The sequence below is a fragment of the Crocodylus porosus genome, unplaced genomic scaffold (genome assembly GCF_001723895.1).
Source record: "Crocodylus porosus isolate Cpor-Errol unplaced genomic scaffold, CroPor_comp1, whole genome shotgun sequence".
Lineage (NCBI taxonomy): Eukaryota > Metazoa > Chordata > Crocodylia > Crocodylidae > Crocodylus > Crocodylus porosus.
Window position 1 is genome coordinate 11,542,965 of NW_017728932.1, and position 23,368 is coordinate 11,566,332.

The 23,368-nt window shown below is 38.1% G+C and overlaps 1 protein-coding gene across 3 annotated transcripts in view; it reads left to right on the top strand.

Annotated features, from left to right (window-relative positions):
* NF1 (neurofibromin 1) overlaps positions 1–23,368 on the top strand; it is a 141,073-nt gene that overhangs the window by 45,237 nt on the left and 72,468 nt on the right. For 2 of the 3 annotated variants that reach the window (XM_019545599.1, XM_019545597.1), the window contains exons 21-36: positions 560–1,000; positions 1,339–1,478; positions 2,617–2,739; positions 3,171–3,254; positions 3,537–3,653; positions 3,782–3,963; positions 4,078–4,289; positions 4,879–5,040; positions 6,152–6,255; positions 7,367–7,502; positions 11,418–11,480; positions 16,372–16,530; positions 17,556–17,653; positions 17,822–17,968; positions 18,961–19,107; positions 19,490–19,600. In XM_019545599.1, coding sequence (XP_019401144.1) covers positions 560–1,000; positions 1,339–1,478; positions 2,617–2,739; positions 3,171–3,254; positions 3,537–3,653; positions 3,782–3,963; positions 4,078–4,289; positions 4,879–5,040; positions 6,152–6,255; positions 7,367–7,502; positions 11,418–11,480; positions 16,372–16,530; positions 17,556–17,653; positions 17,822–17,968; positions 18,961–19,107; positions 19,490–19,600 — 2,426 coding nt within the window. The remainder of the gene's footprint in view (positions 1–559; positions 1,001–1,338; positions 1,479–2,616; positions 2,740–3,170; positions 3,255–3,536; positions 3,654–3,781; positions 3,964–4,077; positions 4,290–4,878; positions 5,041–6,151; positions 6,256–7,366; positions 7,503–11,417; positions 11,481–16,371; positions 16,531–17,555; positions 17,654–17,821; positions 17,969–18,960; positions 19,108–19,489; positions 19,601–23,368) is intronic. The other variant, XM_019545598.1, reaches the window with a different exon arrangement.

The following is a 23,368-nucleotide window of genomic DNA, read 5'->3' on the forward strand; positions in this document are numbered from 1 at the left end:
TCTTCCTCCCCATGTGCAACACCTTGCACTTATCAGTGTTAAACCCCATCCTATTCTCATCCGCCCACCGTTGCAACCTGTCAAGGTTAGCTAGGGGAGTTGTGGGAGCTCCTTTTCACTGGAGTTTTTTAAAGGTCTTTATATAAAGTTCTTCGTATAAGGATCTGTGTGGGATAGTCTGGATATCCTTGGTCCTGCCTTAGACCAGGAGATAGAATAGATGAGCCTTTCAGATCCTTCCAGCTTGGAATTTTAATGATTTCTGTAAATGCAGGGCCTGTTGGTAAAGTTCAGATTCCAGTATGATAGGTAATTGTCTTACAATCTTTGAGTCACAAAAATCTCATGATACTGGAATAGTTCTTGTTTTTGTGTTTTGTTTTTATGTGGGTTTTGGGGGTTTTTTTGTTTTACTGACCTGGATGTAAGCTTACGTTTTAGGATTTACTTACTGAAAGACCGTTACAATATGGTCTGTTTTTTGTTATTTGCTCACTGTGTTGAAATAGATCCCATTTGAACCATGCTCTCCCTCGCTCTCTTTATTTTTCCTCTTCAGGTTACCGAGAGTCTTCACAAGACAATTGTGAAAAGACGAATGTCTCATGTGAGTGGTGGAGGGTCCATTGACCTCTCTGACACAGATTCTCTTCAGGAATGGATCAACATGACAGGGTTTTTATGTGCTCTTGGGGGAGTTTGCCTACAGCACCGTAGCAATGCAGGATTAGCAACCTATAGTCCACCGATGGGCCCAGTCAATGAGCGCAAAGGCTCCATGATATCTATGGTGTCCACTGATGGAAATACAGAGACTCCTGTTAGCAAATTCTTAGATCGATTATTGTCCTTAATGGTCTGTAACCATGAGAAAGTGGGACTTCAGATACGGACTAATATTAAAGATCTAGTGGGTTTGGAATTGAGTCCAGCACTTTATCCAATGCTGTTTAACAAACTGAAGAATACCATCAGCAAATTTTTTGACTCGCAAGGCCAGGTAAGAGTTGAGATGTTATCACATTTTTATTTTATTGAAAAATATATATTGTGTTAAAAATGACAGTTGTTTGAGAATTTGTATACAAGGAACCAAACCAATATTTACTTATTCTGGGGAAATTCTGTTTATATTTTTATTGACTAAATTTCTTGATACCTTAACCATAGTAAGTAGGGGAATTCTTCTGAGTAGGTCAGTCCAAATAAATACCTGCAGCGGTTAAGATACCTACTATACAATAATAGAAATATTTATTAGTACTATTTTACACTTCCCTTAGTTATTTTTTGGACAACATGTTTGAAGATATATGGCTTGGTGTCTTGTCTCTCTAGGTTTTGTTAACTGAGACCAATACACAATTTGTAGAGCAGACCATCGCTATAATGAAGAACCTACTTGATAATCATACTGAAGGGAGCTCAGAACATCTGGGACAAGCTAGTATAGAGACAATGATGCTAAATCTAGTCAGGTAAGTTCCCATACGTGTTCTCATTGTGTAAAGTGAGTTCCTTGGACAGTTCCTTAGTCTTTCCACCTCAGCTGTGGTCTGTAGAGGGCAGTGGCAGCAATACAGCAAGCTGATCCTCAGCCACCTGGCTACCCTAGAAGTTAAAGCTACTGGGGAATGTGTCTCATTTATATGATCTACTAGTGGATAATTGGGTACAGTGTTGTGAAACACTGAACAGTTCACCCTGATCCTTGGGAACCCCATGACATAAGCCTCCCCTTGTGTTGATGTGAGTGCTAGAGTCCAGCTCAAAGTTCAGAGTCCTGTCTGTCAGATATATCTCTATGGAGAATTTTTCTGCATCATTTGAAATCTTCATTAGGCATCCCAAGCTGGTTTAAGGGCCCCTATACACTGAGTGGAAAATCCAGCCCCAAATATTTAATAACTAGTTATGCAAGTCTAATTCTGGCTGTAATAAAAAAATGCACAGAAAATAATACAGGCAGTCCTCGACTTACAACATTTCAAGTTGCAACATTTCGCACGTACAACGTTTATAAATTGACACCCTGTTTCAACTTTATGACGTCAGTTTTGACTTACAACGCTTGATCCAATGCGACACCACACCAGCAAACAGGTTCGCTGCGTCGCTCATCTCCCTGGAGAACACCTGTCCAAACTTCCTTGGGCACTTTCTTTAAGAAAGCAGACCAGACTCCAGAAAAACTTGCAGCCAAGACTCCTGAGAAGACTCCAGCCAAGAGCTGTTCAAAAAGTCCAGCAAAGTCTCCTCAAAGAAGTCCTTCCAAATCAATATGATTGCTATTTACAATATAAATACATTAATGTAGCTGTATTGCTCATCTGTAATTGATTGAGTACAAAATTCTGGGGTATTTTTGGTGCAACTAAGGTATCGGGCCTTGGTTCAGGGACTAATCCCCATTTATAACATTGTTTCTTATGAGAAAATTAGTTCCGAGTTGCAACATTTCGACTTAAGACACCGTTTTCAGGAACCAGTTGTGTCCTAAGTCCGAGGACTGCCTGTATACATTATTTATTTTAGTTACTGAATTCTGGCACTGACAGTTAGGATGAGATTCCCCAGATGCATGTGGCTTTTTTAAGTCTTTGCTTACTTTCACAGATACGTGCGTGTCCTTGGCAACTTGGTACATGCGATTCAAATAAAAACTAAACTCTGTCAATTAGTGGAGGTAATGATGGAAAGGAGAGATGATCTTTCATTTTGCCAGGAGATGAAGTTCAGGTGAGTATTTGTTTATAGCAATTCCCATATAAATATGTTCTGTAAACAAACGAGCCAACTTTGTGCTGTTTGGGGCAATGCTTACGTGCAGAGAAAGAGGAGAGATGGGATGGGATGAGAGATGGGTTCGGATGACTCTTTTTCACCTTTTTAACTAACATAACTCACTAGTTTGGTTGGTTTTTCTGCATTGAATTATTTGTGCCACAAGGGTCAGGTAGCCTGGAACTATGCCGATGCAGAGTTCAGTGGGATGCAGATGCCAGTTTCTAGATGTGATCAGTACCAGGACATTACTAAACTGAGTTAATCTAAGGTTGACAGTTCATAGGCATTTTTAAGGTAAATTTAACCGTTCAAATGACGCCCGCAAACATATTAATCTTTTGTCAGATTACTGTTGGTTTTCTGTGCTCTAATATTTCTTACAGGAATAAAATGGTGGAGTATCTAACAGACTGGGTTATGGGCACGTCCAATCAGGCAACAGATGAAGATGTAAAATGCCTGACCAGGTAAGAACGGATAATGCTGTACTGCTAAAAGCACCAAGGTGTCTCAGATCTCATTTGTTTTGATGATGGTATTTAATAATGCTGCAAGAAGCTGTTAGTATTTCTTTCATGTAAGGAAGTTTAAAAAAAATCAGTATGGTAAAGACACTTTTTAGCTGCAGTTAGATGTAAGAGAAAAAGTGAACTGATGCTACTTTGAAGAGAAGATTGTCATGTAGCAGGGGCAGGACTAATAGCTAATTCTACTTAATTAAAATTTTGATTTCTTAATTTTACATTCAGAGATTTGGACCAGGCCAGCATGGAAGCAGTGGTTTCTCTTCTTGCTGGGCTTCCCCTACAGCCTGAAGAAGGAGATGGTGTCGAGTTAATGGAAGCAAAATCCCAGTTGTTTCTTAAGTAAATAATAATTTTTAACTATTTCAATTATACGGCAGCTAAAGGCAAATATAGTACATTGATTTTAATAGAAGGAAATTTTTCTCATTCTGTACAAGTTAGTCTATAAATGTTACTTTTTATTGTAGATACTTCACTCTCTTTATGAACCTTCTAAATGACTGTAGCGAAGTTGAAGATGAAAGTGCGCAAACAGGTGGCAGGAAACGTGGCATGTCTCGAAGACTGGCTTCACTGCGGCACTGTACCGTTCTTGCAATGTCGAATTTACTCAATGCTAATGTGGACAGTGGCCTTATGCACTCAATAGGTAATGTTGCTAGAGCCTACTTTGAACGGATGCACATATAATGAGGCATGAACTTTTAATTACAGTGTCATACACATCTTTATTTAAGAGTTTACTTTGTTGTTATCTTGTTAGGCTTAGGTTATCACAAAGATCTCCAGACAAGAGCTACGTTCATGGAAGTCCTCACCAAAATCCTACAACAGGGTACAGAATTTGATACGCTTGCGGAAACGGTACTAGCAGATCGATTTGAGAGATTGGTGGAATTGGTTACAATGATGGGTGACCAAGGAGAGTTGCCTATTGCCATGGCTTTGGCCAATGTGGTGCCTTGTTCACAGTGGGTAAGCTGTTTCGTGCTTTGGGTTTAACCTCTGTAACTTCCACAAAAAATCACTACAGAAGACTCAATGGTGAACTTAATGCTCTGCCAGTATAACAGTAGGATATAAACTGGCAGATTTGGTTATCCAGTTATGCCTATCTTTATCAGTACATGGCCTTTTCTCGATTTTTTTTTTTTCCCTCCAATAATAAATTGGGTTGGATTGGTTGGGGTCTTCATTTGAAACTAAAGCATGATGGTAGGTTTTTGACTAGTGTGTGGAAAAGTGACTGTGAGCGCATTCATATAATAATAACATTCTTCTTCAGGCCTGGGGTTTTTGTAACCAGTGTGCTTTTTACCTGGGCTTCGTGTTTATACGCTGTTTGAATCTCTGGGCCTTCTCAGCTACCCTTATATTTTGGCATGTTTTGAGTGTGAAATGCGGAGAGAGAAACAGAGGTGGGGGGCATACATTCTTAAATTTAAGGTTTTCCTTGATTTCACAGCAAAATGCTTGTACTAGCACATGCTGTTTGGTAGCTTTTCATGGTTTAGCCCCTCTCTGCTCTCACGCACAGATTGACATCTTCATTACTGTCTTTAAGGATGAACTAGCTCGTGTTCTGGTCACTCTTTTTGACTCCCGGCACTTGCTGTACCAGCTGCTCTGGAACATGTTTTCTAAGGAAGTTGAACTGGCAGATTCCATGCAGACTCTCTTCAGAGGAAATAGCTTGGCCAGTAAAATAATGACTTTCTGTTTTAAGGTATGTTACCTGGTGTTTAGATTTCTGTTTTATTTAAAGAATAACATGAAAAAATATATTCATGCAGAAAGACAAAACTGCTGATGTGTTGCATTAACCTGTGTGGGTGAAAACTTGTCTGCATAAATTTGGGTGATTTTTTTGAAAGTCCATCTATCGTCCGTACAGTTGTTGAATTCTTTTTAAGCACTAGGCAGGTTGAGATGGGGGTATTTATAAGGATACACTGTAAAAAAGAGGCCCATTCAGTTGTTAGATATGAACAGAATTTGATGATTTATGCCTTCATTGACTACAAGGGGGAAATAGTTTATGGAAATGAATAACATTTCTGAAAGTTTATCACAGTTATGTTCCACAAATAGCCTTGTGAAATAGAAATAAAAACCTTGCATGGTTCTGGCATGTGCCCTTCACTAATCAATTTAAAGTCAGTCTTCACCACTTTAAGTCCAAGATAAAACTGAAGAATTCTGATGACTGTTTTATTTGCTCTCTTGTTTAAACAGCTTTGTCATTATCTATGTCCTTAACTTGTTCAAGTACATATTTCCTCTTACTCTTTCTCATGTAACTATTAAGAAAATAACTGTTTGACATACAAGCTATATAGATGCTTTTCCTCCTAACTGCTGCTGTGTTTGTACCTTTCTTGGTACAATATCTTTTGGGTTAGTAAAGATGTTGCCTTAAGAGTAATGTTGTCAAGAGACACCCAATTGTAGCATTTAAAATGTTGGAAAGGAAAGGAATTGTTCCTTTTGTTTTTCATTTTATACTACTTTGTAACCCCCTGCCCTTTCAAGTAAAGTATTTAATACAGCACTAATATAGAAGAGGGTTCTTCAAATGGTAGCATGTGTGCAGAAAGGTGACCTTTGATGCCTGTGTTGCATATGCATAATACATTCCAGCTTTGAGAACTACGTAGTTCCAGAGATTTATTTTTGAAGATTCACTCTTTGTAAGAGTACTTTAGGGTCCTGATATTTAGATGCAGGAAAAAAATGCAGCTGGTATATTAATCTTTGTGTCTTTTAGCATTGCAAATTATTGTTGTGGCTCGAGTTACACTAACCTGGTTATCTGTTCTGATTTACTTTATTGATAGGTTTATGGTGCAACATATCTGCAGAAGCTGTTGGAACCTTTATTAAGAACTGTGATCATGTCCCCTGAATGGCAACATGTCAGCTTTGAGGTGGATCCTACAAGGTTTGAGATATGAAGTGTTCTTAATTATCTGTAAAACTCTCTCCTGTTTGTACTAATGGCACAAGGTTCCTTTTTGCATATTTGGTATCTTTCTCCCTTTTCACAGCTCTGTTTGGTTCCCTTTCCCTCATTTTACACAAACACACCTATAATAATCCTATAGTCACGGAGAACTGGACAGAGCTCTTCTGTGTAGGAACCTCTGTGGCCTGAATTCTTCTGCACATACACACACAGGCTAGAGGAGAGCAAGGATGATAGAAAACCCTTGCTCCTTTGTTTTTCTCTCCTGCCACTGCATATTTCAGTAAGAACTGGGAAGATTGTGGCCCTAAATTTGGCACTGTCGCGCAGAACTCTAAAATACCTCCTCCAGGCTACAGAACCATTCCTGTCAGCAAGATGGAGCATGTGTGCTTTTTTGCCTTTTACATGGGTATGCTTTATCTTGATTTTTGCTATATTTTCACAGTATTTATCCAAAATATTTAAATTTTATATCTGGTTTCCTCCTCCTCTGACTTCTGTGTCTGTTCTATAACATCTCTCATATTGCTATTTTACACTGGCTAATTGCATCTCAAAAGATAGGCTTCCTCTTCATCACTTATGCCCACGTCTTTTTTAACTTTGAGAGGTGATAAATGAGCAGCTTTTTATAAAGAGCCTTCCTACACCCATGAAGCAGCCATCTGCAGCTACCTGAAAAACTTTGATTTTCAGGGAAACCCTGGCCAACCCTATGTGTGTACCTTTTGAGATGGCTGAGAACTCCTTCAGGAAGACATAATTATATCATCGTGGGACTGCCTTTTCTGTATGAGGTCATAATACCCCAAAGTGACTCTAAAGGGCACGATGTACAAGAAACCCATTAATTAAGGCTTCTTTGTATTAAGTTGTAATGTGACCTCATATCCATAGAGCATATTTTTTCAACACTTTATAACTTTTATGATATAAAACTACTCATGGAAACATTGGCAAAATAGATCATTTCCATTTCAACAGGCTTGCTAATGTAGGTGTGATTGAATATAGGTGGAAGCAACCTGTATGCTTTGGAAGGTTAACATTTTTAAAGCTTGTTATATTTGTGGGTTGTTTGCAGGTTGGAGCCAACAGAAAGCCTTGATGACAACCAGCGGAGTCTGCTGCAAATGACTGACAAATTCTTTCATGCAATCATTAATTCCTCCTCAGAGTTTCCACCACAGCTTCGCAGTGTGTGCCACTGCTTGTACCAGGTATGACTGCAGTTGAGGGATAGATCTTCACAGCCTGACTTCTGTTCTTGTTGAAATGAATATGAAGATCAGATTTTTCAGGTTTAAAAGAATTGTACCAGAGCCTGGATCAGGAGTTCTGGTGTCACAGGGTGGGTTTTTGGCTCTGATTTTTTTTTCAGTTTTTTGCAGAGGTTTACAGCACAGCTATGTAGTTATTTCTCAAAGCTGAACCTCGGCATATGTGATCTCAGCCAAGTGAATGGGTTTCAAGGGGCTGGCCTGGCAGTCAGGTTGTGACTCAGCTTTTTGCTATTCAAGGAGCCAGAATTTGTTCTTGGGCTCCCAGATCTAATAGGGCAGGAATCATCTTGCATTGCTGTAGTGCCCCTGCTAGGAAACTGAAGACATTGCATGGACTCACTGTAGTGGGAAGAGTGAGCACAGCTGTTCTTGCCACCAGTTTTTAATGTGGGGCCTTTGAGAGTGAGGCAGCACAGGTGGGAAACCTGTCGGGTATGGAGGACGATAGATGCCATAATGTTTTACATTTAATAGACATGGCAAACACTTCTTTTTACCCCAGCGTGATTGCCTTGATACAAGATCTGTTTGACTAGTGGATTGTTAGCTCTAAGTAGTAGTACAGTTGCCCATCAGACTTTATAAGCTGCATTTAAGTAGCTGCATATATATGTGAATCAAATAGCTACTAAAAAGCATGTTCATTTATTGAGCAAGTATATGAATAGTTGTCTCTGTGCTATAGAACAGGTAAGATTTTTTTCAACTATACTAATGGGGAGTAATCCTTGAGTTGTTCTTGATATAAGATGTACTTGTTTTCCTCTTCAAGGAAAAGCAGATTAGTCAGGTTAGTTTTGAAGAAATACTGCTACTCGGCTACAAGTAAACTAAGCTAATATTGTGCTTCAGGTTGCTTAATAGTGAGGCTGTTTGAAATAGCAAATGTCACAAGGCTTACTAGTAGAGGGCAAAATTTGTTCCGACTTCAGTGGAATTTTTGGAGGATTGGAGCATTTTTGTATTTTAGATTCCAACCTGGTATCTCATCAGTAGATTTAAGTTTGGATGAGTGGCACAAGTGTGGCATTCAGGCTTTATTCCTTTCTCTATGTATTGTGCCCTCTCTCATCAAGCACATTCTGAAAGAAGTGTTTTCCAGGTTTCTGTGCCTGGAAGTAGCATAAGTTATTTTTCCATAGAAAGTATTCCGGTCTTCTAGAGCATTTTTTAAGCTAATTTTGAATAATAATTATTTACTTTTGTGGGACAGTCCAGACCTATGGCATTGCTATTTTCTATTCATGGAATACTTCTTTTTATAAATACAGTTTCCTTGGATTCCAAAATGTTAGTCTTCTAAAAACAATACAGTGTCTTTTGTGGCTGTTGAAAGGTTCAGACTATTTTTAATTCCGGAAGGGAGTTTGTCATACAAAACCTTGTGAGCAAGGATGGTTTTTATACTTGTGTGAAATCATGTTATGCTGATCATTTGAAGTTGTCCAATTCTTCACTTTCTCTGATAGTGATTATAAAAAGTTGCATCCTACACCACTTGGGACAGGCAGGATGGGTTTGCTTTTAGCATCATCTAGTTCATCCTTGATCAGGGTGGGAAAAGTCCAGTCCTTGGCACACTCCATTTTCTAGCAAACCCTGCAGTGGCAGCTCCTGGCTTCTGCTGCTGGACTCAGCCCTGCTGCCTGGGCACCCCAGCCCATGCTTCCTGCACCCACCACTAGGGGTAGGACCTGCCTAGGCAGGGTGCGTAGCCAGGTGGCTGAGATGGGGCTGCAGCAGGGAGCAAGATGGGCAGGCAGGATTGATAGCATGGGGTGGGGCAGGGCAGAGCTTGGCTGGCAGGGGCATGCAGGTACTGGCTCACGGCTCTGCCCCTGGCCCTTCCCTGGGCCGTCGCCACTACAGGATCCCAGCTTTGGAGCCGTGTGGCTCCTGGCCAGTCTCCACGCAAACCCAGGAAGCGCGGGGCGTGACAGCATGGGACCAGGCCGAGCCGAGGCAGAGCCCCAGTTCTGCGATCCTGTCATATCATGCCTCCACGGTCCTGGGGTCTCCCCGGGGTGTCCTGCGTGGGCAAGGGCTGCTGGGAAATAGTCTAGCTGGTGGCCAGATCTGCCATTTTGCCCATCCTTGTTCTAAATGCATGTTGTGTGAGGGGCTGTTTTTATCTTTATCCATTATTACCATTTTTACCTCTCACCTTTTAAAGTCATTTATGCTACAAAGGCTGTTTGCTTTTGGAATAAAGGCTTTCACTAGATTTTCACAAATAAATGCAAATGAGGGGAAACAAAATCCGAATAAATAAAAGTTCACTGTTCCTCTAACACTTGAGCAATAGTGTACTTGAACTTGTGCGGTTGAACAGGTTGAGTATGTACAGCTTACTTGTAAGTAACCTTTAGCTTTCTAATACCTGCCACTTTCTCCTCCTTGTATCAAATGGCTTGCTTATCGGAAATAATGTTATCGTTCATTCCTTATATTCAAATGTTAGAGAACTTTTTGAAGAGCTTCCCCAAGACTCGACTCAGCTTGAAATAAATGAGCTGTCATTTCTTTAACAACATTCTTACAAAAATAAAGCTATACAGTGTGTACCTGTACAACACCCAGGATTTTTATGAGCAAGTTAGAATAGAAATTTTATCGGCCATAGAAATTTGTTAGCTTTCTCACATTTTATGTCCAGATCTACTCCTGAGGTTGGCATTATAATTTCTTTTTCCTATCAGTGTATAAGATAAAAATTTAAGCTGTTAATTTTTTGAAGTAGTGAATCATCTCTTCTAACAAATTTAGCAGTGTTAGTAGACGACTTTTTGACTCAACTTTAAAAGAGCTGCAGAGCATAAAAAGTATGAAGAGGAGTGGAGATGTTTTTCTCTGTTGTATAAACATAATGCAGACTTTAGTATTTATCTGGCTTATGGCTGGCATTTCACTCTCGAGTGTTTTAGCGTATTTTGAGCTTCCTTATAACAAAATTCCAGTGGCTAGTGTAACACAAGGTGTTTTCTCAGTATTGCCTCACTGTAAATTTTTCTTCGTGGTTACTCTTGCTGTATTCAAGATCCTTTTTTTTACAGCTAGTGTGGAGGAGATGGTATAGACCTTCATCAGCAAAATTCATCTCAATGCAGAAGGAAAAGTACACCAGTCCAATGGACCTTTTAATTCCCACCTCATCCTGTTGTGATATCACAGCTTGAGTGTTGAATAGGTTTGGCCTGGCCCTTTGCCCTGGGTGAATTCCAAAACAGATGTAGTCAAGTCAAAGTGCTTGAATTTGAAATCCAAAAACATCTTTTCTGCCACGTAATGTGAATGTTTGACACATCACTGGATGGTGATTATATTTTTAATTAAGAGGAAAAGCATTATAAATATGAATCATACATTGAACAAAATTGAAGGACACACAGAGAAACACGGGGAGATTTTCAACCACTAAATTTATTTTAATAAAATTATGCAGATCTTTCAAAAATTAAACCGTTGAAATATACTAATATTCAAAAGATTATTTTTGTCTGGGAATGGTGAAATGTGTTTTGAAAGCTGACTGTGCTAATTTATGCCTGATATTGCATATCATGAGCAAATTACAGTGGTTTGACTTTTAATCTAGCCAGAAATAGTAGAAATGATTGAAACCCAACATTTGCTTGCTTTGTATTTAGTGCTTTGTGAATAAGGTGTAGTAAAATAAGTCTGTGGTATAAAAACCCCATCATCAAACTTTTAGTTTATATATTTCATTTTCTGTTGGTTATGTTTGTTACATTTTACCGTGTAATTTATGTACAAGTCAACATTGGTTTTTTTTTTGTTGTTGCTGTATGTAGTTGGTACTGTGACTTGTTTGTGCTCATCTCTGTTCTGTAGGCAACTTGCCATTCCCTACTGAATAAAGCTACCGTAAAAGAAAAAAAGGAAAACAAAAAATCAGTAAGTTTGGAGACCTTTTTATTAGCTGTTTCTTTCAAAGCAAAACAAAAAAATCTTTTGCTGTTTGTTCAAAACATCTTCACCTCAACCTATTTTGACCCTCACTGTAAAAATCATTCTACTAATTCTGGCACAAAATAGCTTTCATTGCAATTAACACTGGAATTAAGTTACATTTTAAAATATTCTCTGTGTGCCTGTTTGAGTCAACAACAAGGCATTTTTAACCTTACTGCTTGGTATTCAGTATGCTGATTTTCTGCCCTTGCTACCTTTTGCAATAAGAAATAATTATGAAAGGAAAATGATTTCTAAGTTTCAGGAAAATCCAGGTCTGTTTCATTGCTTTAACATATATTGGTTTGTAGAATAAGTGAAGTTTTCCTTTCTAAGAAGGGAAAAACACATAATACATATAGCTTGCTGAAAACAAAAAGCTTTGCTTCAGTTTTATGACTTTTTAAATTTTCTTTTAAGTCTTGCATTGTGACTAAGCAATAAAGTTTTAGCATTTGTAATTATTTGCTCAGACAAGATGAGCAAATCCCCCAAGGTAAGCCATTACTGAGTTAAAAACAAATAATTTAATTGACATTATATTACTTTACTTTTGTTTACTTTGGAAGAAAATATGTTGATGCAGTGATGTCACTAAAGTAAAGAATTACTCTATTTGGAGGATTCCCTCAGTCCATAACTATGAAACTATAATGTATGAATACTCTGAATAAAACAGAGGAGGAAGAGTTCAGCATTTTATTACATTTCTCCCTTTATTTTTTTTCCATTATTTTAGCAGAATATTAATAATCTTTAAATGGAAGACATACTGTATACTGACATTAGTAATAGGTGAAATTGCAAAACATTTGCAAGTACATTTGTATGTGAAGCAAAGTAATCTTTATTGTATTCTGTGCAAGCTGATATATCCATTTTCCAGGGGAGTTCAGGTGAACTCAAGTTACATTATTTACTGTAGGTTAAAAAGCAGTATAGTAGATTTAAGTTTCTTTTAGAGTTTGTTTTTTTAAGTGTTTAAATTGTTGTTTAAATACAAAATTTGAGGAGAGCAGGAAAGGTATGTAAACTATGAGAGACATTCGTAGAACAGATGTAGCTTTTAAGTTTTTTGTGTAATTTCTTTACTTCTATTTAGAAAAATATTCACTGTGTGGTAATGAGATTGCATAAAAATGCATAGAATTCAAAATGAACATTAGAAAGTTTATTGTACATATTTGATTGTCAGTGCAAAATTTGACTGTTCATAAAATGTTATCTGATGGAGAATTTTTTGAGGGTTTTGATTTTTTTTCCCCCTTTTATGTTATTCTACCATAATGTTGCTTTGGAGAAAAGCATTATTTTTGGGATACTCTTCTCTTTTGATCTGTTGCTTCCTCCTGTTTTCTTAGATTTATCAACACATGCAGAGTCAGAATAATAAATGTCTGGGCAAAATAACTATTTCTAGAATAATTGACTATTGATATGCGAGACTGGTTAACACATGTGTTTTGTTTCAAAGTATTGCAAAAATGTCATATTAAGAATTGTTGCTCACTGTTGGGTATTAGAAATCTAACCCCTTTTGCTGTTTACTAATAAAATAGTCTGTTTAATTTTTAAGTAAAGCTTTAGCTTTATTATAGACTAATCTTTGCAAAAGTAGTAACTTACACACTGCTGCTGCAATTAATAATCACTAGTAACTTTTGGCTCAGCAAATGCTTTCTGCTCTGATTCTTGCTGGGAGTGCTCTTCAGGGTTCTGGGTACTTGTAAAAGTGACTGTGGTTTGATAGCTACAAGCTGATATAATAAACTGGAAAAGTTGTGCATGTTAAGTGCAGCCACATTTTATTACATCAGATATTAAGATATAGTCATTAATCTGCAGTAATAACTGTGCCTCTCGGTTGTCAAAATTTAAGTCTTTAGGATTTTTTTAGTGTTTTATCATTTGAAAATAAATTCACATACTTGGAGACTGTACAAAGTCTGCTTTTTGTTGCTTATAATGATGCATGACCACTGTAAGCTTTGGGAATCTTGCCATCTTTCTCATTTCTTAAAGCAGTTTAATGTTGCAGTTCATATTTTTTTGGACGTGTGACGTGTCCAGAGCCAGTACTTTCTTACTCATTAGAGACGTTTTTGTACGTTCTTGTGAGGTTATTGAACTGTACGGTGTGCTTAGGGTACCTGTTACGTCTCCTGCCACAAACACATAGCCATCACTGCTTAGTGTGGTGTCAGTTACCTTTTGGAGGCACCATTTCTATACTTTATTTTTTTCAATGTATTTTGTAAGAAATGAGTATCAGTAATATTTCATGGAGTTGGGGAAATTTGGGCCTTTGAACTACCCCCAAAGGGCTATTCTAGAGTAGCTTTTCCTGTTACAGAAATTAAGAACAAGTAAACTAAAGGCAAAAGAACCTAAGATCTAAAACCCAGGCCAGGATTTAGGCTGTGCTATTTCACTGTGGTTGCTGATTGAATTGTGCTCATAAATCCTTTTTTGGCCTGGAAACGTACCTTTTCAGTGGCATTAAATTCACTATACTGCTTCCTTTCTTTCTCCCTCCATTCTAAACAGTCAGCTACGGAGTTAAGCATGCTGGCTCAAACTGCTAGGGAATGAGGAAGAGGAGCAAAGCACGCATGCTTTTTCATTCAGTCATAGGACTCCTCTTTCTACCTTTTGAATTTTATAACTTTGTGTAGGAACAGTCTGAAAAAGCATAGACTATTTTTTTGCCATTTAATTTCTATCATGTTGATTTTTCAAAGGACTTCAATTACCCCTGTTGCCTGTAAGCAATGTACTCGTAATCTCTACTTGCCAGTACTGTTCCTCTGTGGATTGTTCCTCCTCAATTTCTTTCACTTGAAAATTAAGTAAGGTGTGTACCAAGTGAGGGTAATGTCATGTGGCATTAAATGCAGCATGTATAGCAAAGAAATCCTGGTGTGCATGTTGTGATTGGTATAGCATGTGGATTTCAAGAAATACTTTGCCATCTCGTATACTCTGAGTGGTCCTACAGATTTATGAGAAGATGCTCTGAAGAGTTACTGTGGGTGCATCTACATGAGGCCACTTTACTGTAGAGCCGACTAATTAACTCTGAAGTAAAGCTATACATGCAGCACTGTTAAGCCACAGTAAATCAATTAAGTCTATTATAGGATAATACTGCCTGACACAGGTACTGTCACATCGTGGTTGTAATATCTTTTATTAGACCAATTGAGTAGTTCTTGCCTGCCTATGTCCTTAGAGCAACATGGCTACAACCAAAAGCCCATCCTACTGTGGAGTAGTTAACGTGCAGTGAAATTGTGTGTGGCTAGTGATGGGGCTGGCTGGGGCATGAGGATGCTTGTGTGGTGGCTGACTGCTGGCTAGCCCCACGCTGTAGCACCCTTGTACCCTAGCCAGCCCCTCTGCAATATGTTGAGCCTGGGTGGAGCAGCTTTGGGCTAGCAGGCCACCCCACCCCACCCCTGTTTTCCCCCCCCGGGCCCGTTGCCAGCTGGGGTTGCACTGTCTTGGCTCTCAATGCTGCAGTCCCAGGCGCATGTGTAAATGCTGTGCCCAGGTGCAGTCAACTCTGGTGCAAACTGCTTGTCAGTGTATTGCATCTCATTAATTTCACATGAAGACGTGCCCTGCAAGACTTCCATGACGTGATCTTTCAAATCTACAGAAATATCTATCGGCAGCACCAGTCGTAGGCATCCATCAACAAAGAAATTTCACCAAGATCCCATAGTGCTGCTACTCTTGCTAATGTTTTCCAGGATTCATGTCAAGATCTGAGTAGCACTTATGTAGTGCTTCGTGGTCTGGAAGTTATTCCGTTGATTTTTGTTTTCTCAGATTTGTTTTTAAGTTTTTTGTGTGTTTTCTGGTTGCAGAGATTTTTCAGACAAATGGAAGGCTCCGCTCAGCTTGTTGTTCAAGTGATACCAAGCTTGTGTGTTCAGCGTCTGAGTTTACAAAACCTTTATTTAAATGCAGAATAATGTTGCTAATAAATCAGAAGACGTAGCATCTCTTACTATACTTTTTCATTCTGTTCATGCTACAAAGAATGTTTTGTAGTATTTTGAACTGGATCCCAAAGGGTAGTGCCATAACTAAATCTATACATTTTTGAGCATGTTCTGATCCCCATTTTCAAATTATTTTTTACTTAGCACGGAAGTTACCGAAGAGGAGGGAAAAGTAAAGAGTGGTGTTATACAGCTAGAGAGAAAAATTCAGATAAGCGATCTGCCATTGAACATAACTATCTTACCTGTCCTTTGGCAAAGCTGCTAAAATAGGATCATGGTATTGGAAATCTCTTTTAGTGTTTGCTTAGGTTGCAGTGAAGTTTTCTTTTTACAAGGTTAGCCATAAGTTGCTATATTAAAAATGTTATGGGTAAAAAGGCTCCTATGAGTAATCTTAAAATTGCAACTTCACAGAAATGTAAAAAAAAAAATGGAAAGTCTTTGTGTGTTTGATGGAAACGTATATTTTTAATTTTCAACTCAAACTTGTACTAACATATTTATTCCAGTCTGCTTCTCAGTAATTTCACCACATGAGGGTATTCATAGGAAACAAAGTAAAATTACACAGTGTTTTACTTTTTTTTCTATTATGTGTATTTCTTCCCGTTTTAAAATGTAGTTGTGTTATAGTTGCTTAAACAGCATGCTCATAATAGCCTAATTCTACTCCATGTATTAGTTCTGTATGGTTGTAGTTGTTGTCTTGGGCTATATAAATGTAACTGAACGTCAATACTGAATGTTTTTTTTCCAGCTTTCCTTCCTCTTTTGTTTTAGTTCAAGCTGTGTTTTTAATAGTTCTCAACTTTACTTCTTAGGTTGTAAGCCAGCGATTTCCTCAGAACAGTATTGGAGCGGTCGGAAGTGCCATGTTCCTACGGTTTATCAATCCTGCAATTGTTTCTCCTTATGAGGCGGGGATTTTAGATAAAAAACCTCCACCAAGAATTGAAAGAGGATTGAAGCTAATGTCAAAGGTGAAGTATTGAGTTTGAGACTTCAAATTTTTATTTGGCCTCACTATGTTGTTTAGCTTTCTTTAATTTGACTTTGTTTCATTTTACTATTTATATGGTGCTGAGGGAGCTTGTGAGGACTTCATTGTTTAAGTACATACATGTTTTCTTCATTTCACAGCTAACTTAAATTGCCAGTTCCACCCTTTGCCCACAGCATAACTCTAATATTCTGGCTTTGTAATCTAGTTCTGGGGAAAGATTGGTATCAAAACCAAACCTTTTGATGTTGCCCAGTATTTGGAAGTAGAAGCACAGTATGCTTTTTGTCTCCCACTTCAGTTCCTCATTTTTGCAAAGGATTTTGTCCATATTAGATTTGCTTGCCCAGTTAGAACAAATGCAGCATTTTTGTAGAACAACACAGTTTGAAAATGTTAGTATCACAGGACTTGAGGCATGCAACATTAAAGCAGAAGCCATTGACAACTGCTGTCTAAAACACTTTACTACTTTGTTCCTGATAATTTCAGTTCTTCACTTAAAAGGGTTTTCAAAGCTTCGTTAAGTCTTTGAATTTTAATAATCTACATTTACCATAGAATTCAGCAGTTTGCACAGACAGCGTTTAAGTGCTTTTTCAATATCTGTACATTGCCATACCCTTCAAATACCTACATAATTTACTTAGCTTGTTAAAACCCAGTTAGGCTGTAAGACTTTAATGGGGTTTGCAGCTGAAGAACTCTTCCCTTAATTGTAACTCAGTGAATATTAATTAACTTAGTTTTGCTAGTATTCAGTTTGGTGTGTGAAAATGCCATTCCCAATAATAAATATCTACTGATTTGGCAAGGATGGGGTATTGTTTTACTGAATTAGTAAAACTGACTCATTCCAGAGGTTTCTTTTGTCCTGGTGATTTACAGGGAAACTGAAGTGAAGGGATTTGCTATAGGGAGGAGTGAGATTTACATTAACATTACTGCTAGTATTAAACCTACGTATGCCTGTTAACAGGGTTTTTTTATTTTTGTTTTTTTTAGATACTTCAAAGTATTGCCAACCATGTCTTATTTACAAAAGAAGAACACATGCGGCCTTTTAATGATTTTGTAAAAAGCAACTTTGATGCGGCACGGCGGTAAGCCTACTGTCAGCTTAACTGGATATTTGCTACCACTGTTGTGTAAAAGTATGGAAAGCAAGGACAGCCAAAAAAACATTTTCTCATACCCCTTTGTCTTAAAGTGAGTCTGACCACGTGGGTTTTTTTCCCTAGTAATGTGTGCGATTCATTTTCTCTCTTTAGGTTTTTCCTTGATATCGCATCTGATTGTCCTGCTAGTGACACTGTCAATCACAGCCTCTCTTTTATCAGTGATGGCAATGTACTTGCTTTGCATCGTTTGCTCTGGAACAATCAAGAGAAAATTGGCCAGTATCTTTCCAGCAACAGGTAGGACACATGAATACTACTTAGGAGGGAATTGTTGATGTGACAGATCAGTTATTTTGCATGGTTTGCCTTACGTTAATTGGCCATTAGTGGGCATATCTACACGAGGGGTTTACTGCGCAGTCAACTAATTAGCTGCTCACTAAACATCTTGGCATCTACACCCCTGTTAGGCTGGAGTAAACTAATTTACTCCACAGCAGGATAGCACTTGTAAATACAAGTGCTGTCCTGCTGCGAAGTAAAGAAAACTGCAGCAGTGCATGTGTAGATGCTGGAGGGGGCTGGCTGGGGCATGAGTGTGCTTCAGTGTCGGGGCTGCCTGCCAGCTAGCCTTGTGCTCAGGTACCCTCATGCCTTAGCCAGCCAGCTCCTTCACAGCATATTGAGCCGGGGGGAAGCAGCCCTGGGCTGGCAGGCTGACCCCATGAGCCTCCTGCCAGCCAGTACTGCTCCAGTACTGTTCCACCCTGGTTCAGTGTGCTGTGCATGAATAAACCGCAGAGCTTATTGATCTGGAGTTTATTACTCTCGGGTGCACATTCAAATAGTGTGCTTGGGAGTAATTAACTGCGGAGCAATATGTGTCTCAGTTTATTCATGCACTGTAATTGTATGCGTTAGATGTGCCCCATGAAAACAGCATTATGGTTCAAAATATGCTCCCCCTATGAACTATTTTGGATTATTAATAAAAAAAAAAAAAAATTGTATAGTGTGGATTATCTGTAACTCTCTGCTGCAATTCTTGCTGCTACCTTTTTTTAGATGTCTGTCATTCATCTTGAGTCCTGTACATGTTAATTTTTTGTATGAACAATTTCATATTGACTAAGTGAACACTACAAATAAAATTAATTCTTTGTGTGCTTAAAAGTAATAGTTGAAGTGAGCAACTGGGTTATTCAAGGTAAGGAAAGCTAATGGCTAAAAAGCCAAAGGTGCTGAGTGGTGATTAGGAGTGTGTTTCTTAAGTAATTTACTGTTTCTAGGGACCACAAAGCTGTTGGAAGACGACCATTTGACAAAATGGCTACTCTCCTTGCCTACTTGGGCCCACCTGAGCATAAGCCTGTGGCAGACACGCACTGGTCCAGTCTAAATCTCACCAGTTCCAAATTTGAAGAATTTATGACCAGGTAATGGAGCTGCTTCAAATTACCTAAAATTGTTTGACTGTTTAGACCTTCAGTAGGTAGTCATTTGTGCCTAGGTAGTTGTTTGCTGAAAAGAGGTCTTTTTGTAAGAAAAATAATACTAAAATAAAGACACCGTTTCTGCAAATACCTTTCCTGTTTTTGGATAGAAAAGAACCAGGACTTCCTAATGTATGGTTTTTCCCCCACAACAATGAGGTCAAAGGTTAAGTAAAAAACTTGGAGAAATGGCTGGGCTTTCAAAAATTGGTTATCAGTATTTTTTAAAAAAATGTAGACACTTCTTTAGAATACTAATCTGAAGATGTTTTGCCTATCTGGCTTTAAAAGCATGATATTTTGTAATCATTTTGCTAATTTTTAGGCACCAAGTGCATGAAAAAGAAGAGTTCAAGGCCCTGAAAACATTAAATATTTTCTACCAAGCTGGGACATCAAAAGCTGGCAATCCTGTTTTCTACTATATTGCTCGGCGGTAAGAAAACGTTACTTTCTACCTTGTTCAGTAATGAACATTTTAAAACTCAAAGCAGAAGGTGCATGTACAAGAGAGATGTTAGCTTTTCAGGTCAAACCTTTCTCTGTCCAGTTTGGGGTGACAATATAGTCATGAATCCCTACATTTTTCCTAGCTAAGAGAGCTATCTCAACTGACATTCTTCCATAGGTACCTACCCCATAATATCTAAATGCTTGTGTAATATATTGAACGTATATGGTAGAAAGTTATATTTTACTTAGCAAAATTTTAAAGGCCATTAAATCTACCGCACTTTGCCTATATCAATACCTTCATAATCTCCTTTTCTGAAATTTTTGGAATGTTGGTAATAAAATACAAATCGAGGCATGGGGTAACAATTTTCTCAAAAACACCCCTACATTTTAAAGCTTTGGTCTTTCTCTGAATTGTTCTGTAACAATTAATTAAAATAGCTGGGGTTTGTTGCACGTGTGTTGAAGGATTCATGGGATTAGTGGTCTTTTCAGATTATAGAGAGAGTGACAAAAACACATGCAAGTATACATTCTACATGAATTTAGTTTTATTAAAATGGTTCTAGTTTAACATGTCATATAAGAATTGAGCAATTTTATTGACAAGCGTTACATTTTGAACCAAACCTTGGAAAAAATTCAAGTAGAACAAAACTGTAGGCCCCTAAAAATCGCAGGGTAAAATTACAATAAACACATATCAGATCTTGAGACATCAGTGTCTGTGGAAAGGATGGTGAGAAATCTCAGCAAAGAGAACGTAGGTCCTTTTTGCAGTTATCAGTATTGATACTGTTGACCACTGTTAGCTTTGTGCACATTGATCACATTACATTAGAAAAGGTATCAAGGAACTGTAGTCACATTTGTTACCATTTGGCTTCTGTAGGAGGATACCACTGTTTTCTTACTACAGGAAATGTAGTTTGGTGGAAACAAGTATAATAGGATTAAATTGCATAGTTACATATATCTATAATATATTCTGGAGTATTAGTTCTGTTTTCACATTTCTCATTTTACATAGAAAAATAGATTTTTTTCCTTCACTTTTAAAATAACATACTTAGACACCTTGATTGCCTTTTGGGAAAAGTGCCAACCTTCCAAACTGAAGCTAGTCATTCAAACCTCATTATTAATTAAACAACCGTAATAACTTATAGTGCCACTATTATGCTGTCAAGCTCACATGACCATAAGAGCATGTTCTTAGTTTGTTCAAATTTGAATTAGTATAAATATACAAGTGGTGCATAAATATACAAGCACAAAAAAGCTTATAAAATAGGAGCATTCACAACCAAGGGATGAACATGGTCAAAGATGTGACAGTAAGGAAAGGTAACATGATAGCCATTCCGCTTCCATGCTGCACTGTGCCTGTATTGGTCGTTTTTGTGATACTGGATCCAGCGCTGGTGCTTTGTTCTCCAGTGGGCTTTGTGCTACCAGCTTCTCCAGTGGGCTTTGTGCTACCAGCTTCTCCAGTGGGCTTTGTGCTTGTAGCGTTTGTGATACCAGATCCAGCCTTGGTGGTGGTGGTTGGTATTTCAGCTGTGCTTGAGGTAGTATGTTGTGGAGTGACTAGATGCACCTCATTTAAGAACACAAGAACCATGATGACAAAGCCCAGCTTCAGCAGCATCTTCAGTCTGTATTGGACAGTTCACAGTTAGACATTGTACTGTCAGGTAACCCTGGCATCCTCTAGTCTGAGATGGTATTCATGAGGTTTTATTTATTAAGTGTACAATTACAAAAAAAATAAAACCTTAGCATTAGTAAATAGCTTTAGCTATAAAATTATTCTTTAGTTGAATCAAAGCACATATCTCATACTTAAGTATCATCATTTTCATCCTCGTCACCAGTATGGTTTGTTTTATTTTCTTGCATTAAAGATGCAAGTACTCCACTTCATTCTACCAAGAAACGAGACCTCCAGTACTGTAAAAATGTTTATCTTGTACTTTTCTCCAAGATAAAAATATTCTGTCACAGTTTATTAGACACCAGTTTAACATCCCAACAATGAATTACATACTGGATATACTCTAGTCAGTTTTACCCCAGGGATGATCATCCATACCTTATTAGTTTATTTCAGTTCCAGGTGAGAGTACGTAGCCTCTGGCAAGCCCTTCGAAGTGCAGCCTCTACATTCGTGACTGAAGTCTGTGACTCAAATATAGATTCTGGATGGTGATGTAATCAGCAGAGCTAACAAATGGCTGGGTCCCATGATTGCCTTTGTTTGATCTTGCTGGATTTCCAGAGCAACAAATGTACATATAAAACAAATCTTTTCAACATCGATGCAGGAAGTAAAATAATTTCCAAGGCTTTTTCCCTCCTCTGAAATGCTGCACGACCTGTCAGTTGATTAAACAGAGCCACACCCTCCAACACTACCAGTATGCTTGGAAACTGTTACATTGTCAGCCTGAAAGCCCAAAGGCAAACAAAGTGGGATATACAGATCTCAAACAAGTCAACAGTTTAAAAGTTTCTAAGCATATTGGTAGTCTGCACATACATACATACACATGCAGTTATCTGATATTAGAAGGCATATTATCATGATATAATATTTATATATGCACTTTTATATATAGTATACAGCAGTACTTGTATATTGTATAACTCAGACAACTATATCTATATCTGATTGATATATATATATATAGCTGTCTGTGACCAAGGGCTTATTTTCATTTGGACATGAGAAAATACAGAGTAGTAAACCTCCACGATCAACAAGCCCGTGATGTTTTAAATAATGCCTAATACTTATCGTACTTCACGTTATAAATTGTCTTTTACATGCACTGTTTTGAACAGCTAGGCATGGCAGTTAGCTGTCTAGAAATGAATTTGAAGCAATTGTACTCTGTCAGTTTTATCCTTAGCCATCTTGTTCAAACAAGCTTGGCTAGGTTATGTGGTCTTAATTTCTTGGAGAGCCTTTCCTTTTCTGAACATGGCTACTCAGCCTCATCTGCCTTCAGCTATCTCGGTGACTGCAGTTCTGATATGGGAACTACTTCACAGAATGCTGAAAAGGGGAAAGGGGTTGTCATTACCTGGTGCTGGAAAAAAAATGTAGGTTTAAAGGGAAAAATGTCATGGTTAATGTGTCCAGGACTCTACCACAGGGGGAATGGTGCAGCCTGGTACTATGAAGTTGAAGGGAGCAGGGTGAATAGCATTACTGACCCTCCCCTGCTTCCTCGTCGTCATTGGAATCCCACACTTGTCTTTCCTTTGGCCCTCGGAGGTGATCATTTTGGCTATTGCAGTGGTTGAAATGAGCCAAAGTAGCATCTAAGCCAAAAAGTTAACTTCAAAATATATGCAGCTGTATGGATATTGTAACTGGGCAAAGTATCAGTGGTGGAAAAAAAATCAACCCATACACTTTATATTATTAAGGTAATGAGCTTGCACTGACGTAACTCTGGCTAGTTGGTGTATGATGTTTCATATTTCATAATACAGAAACGACTTTTAAGTTTGACCTACAATAAATGGGTTGCATATACAGAATTGGACTTTTTTTGGACCTTTAGAAATAATTACAGAATTAATATTAGAAGATTTTTTTGTCATTTAAGATTTTAATTTGGATGTTCATTTTATTTTTCTTAGGGACATTCATAGTTTCATAGTTAGTAGGGTCAGAAGGGACCTGAGCAGATCATCAAGTCCGACCCCCTGCCATGGCAGGAAAGAGTACTGGGGT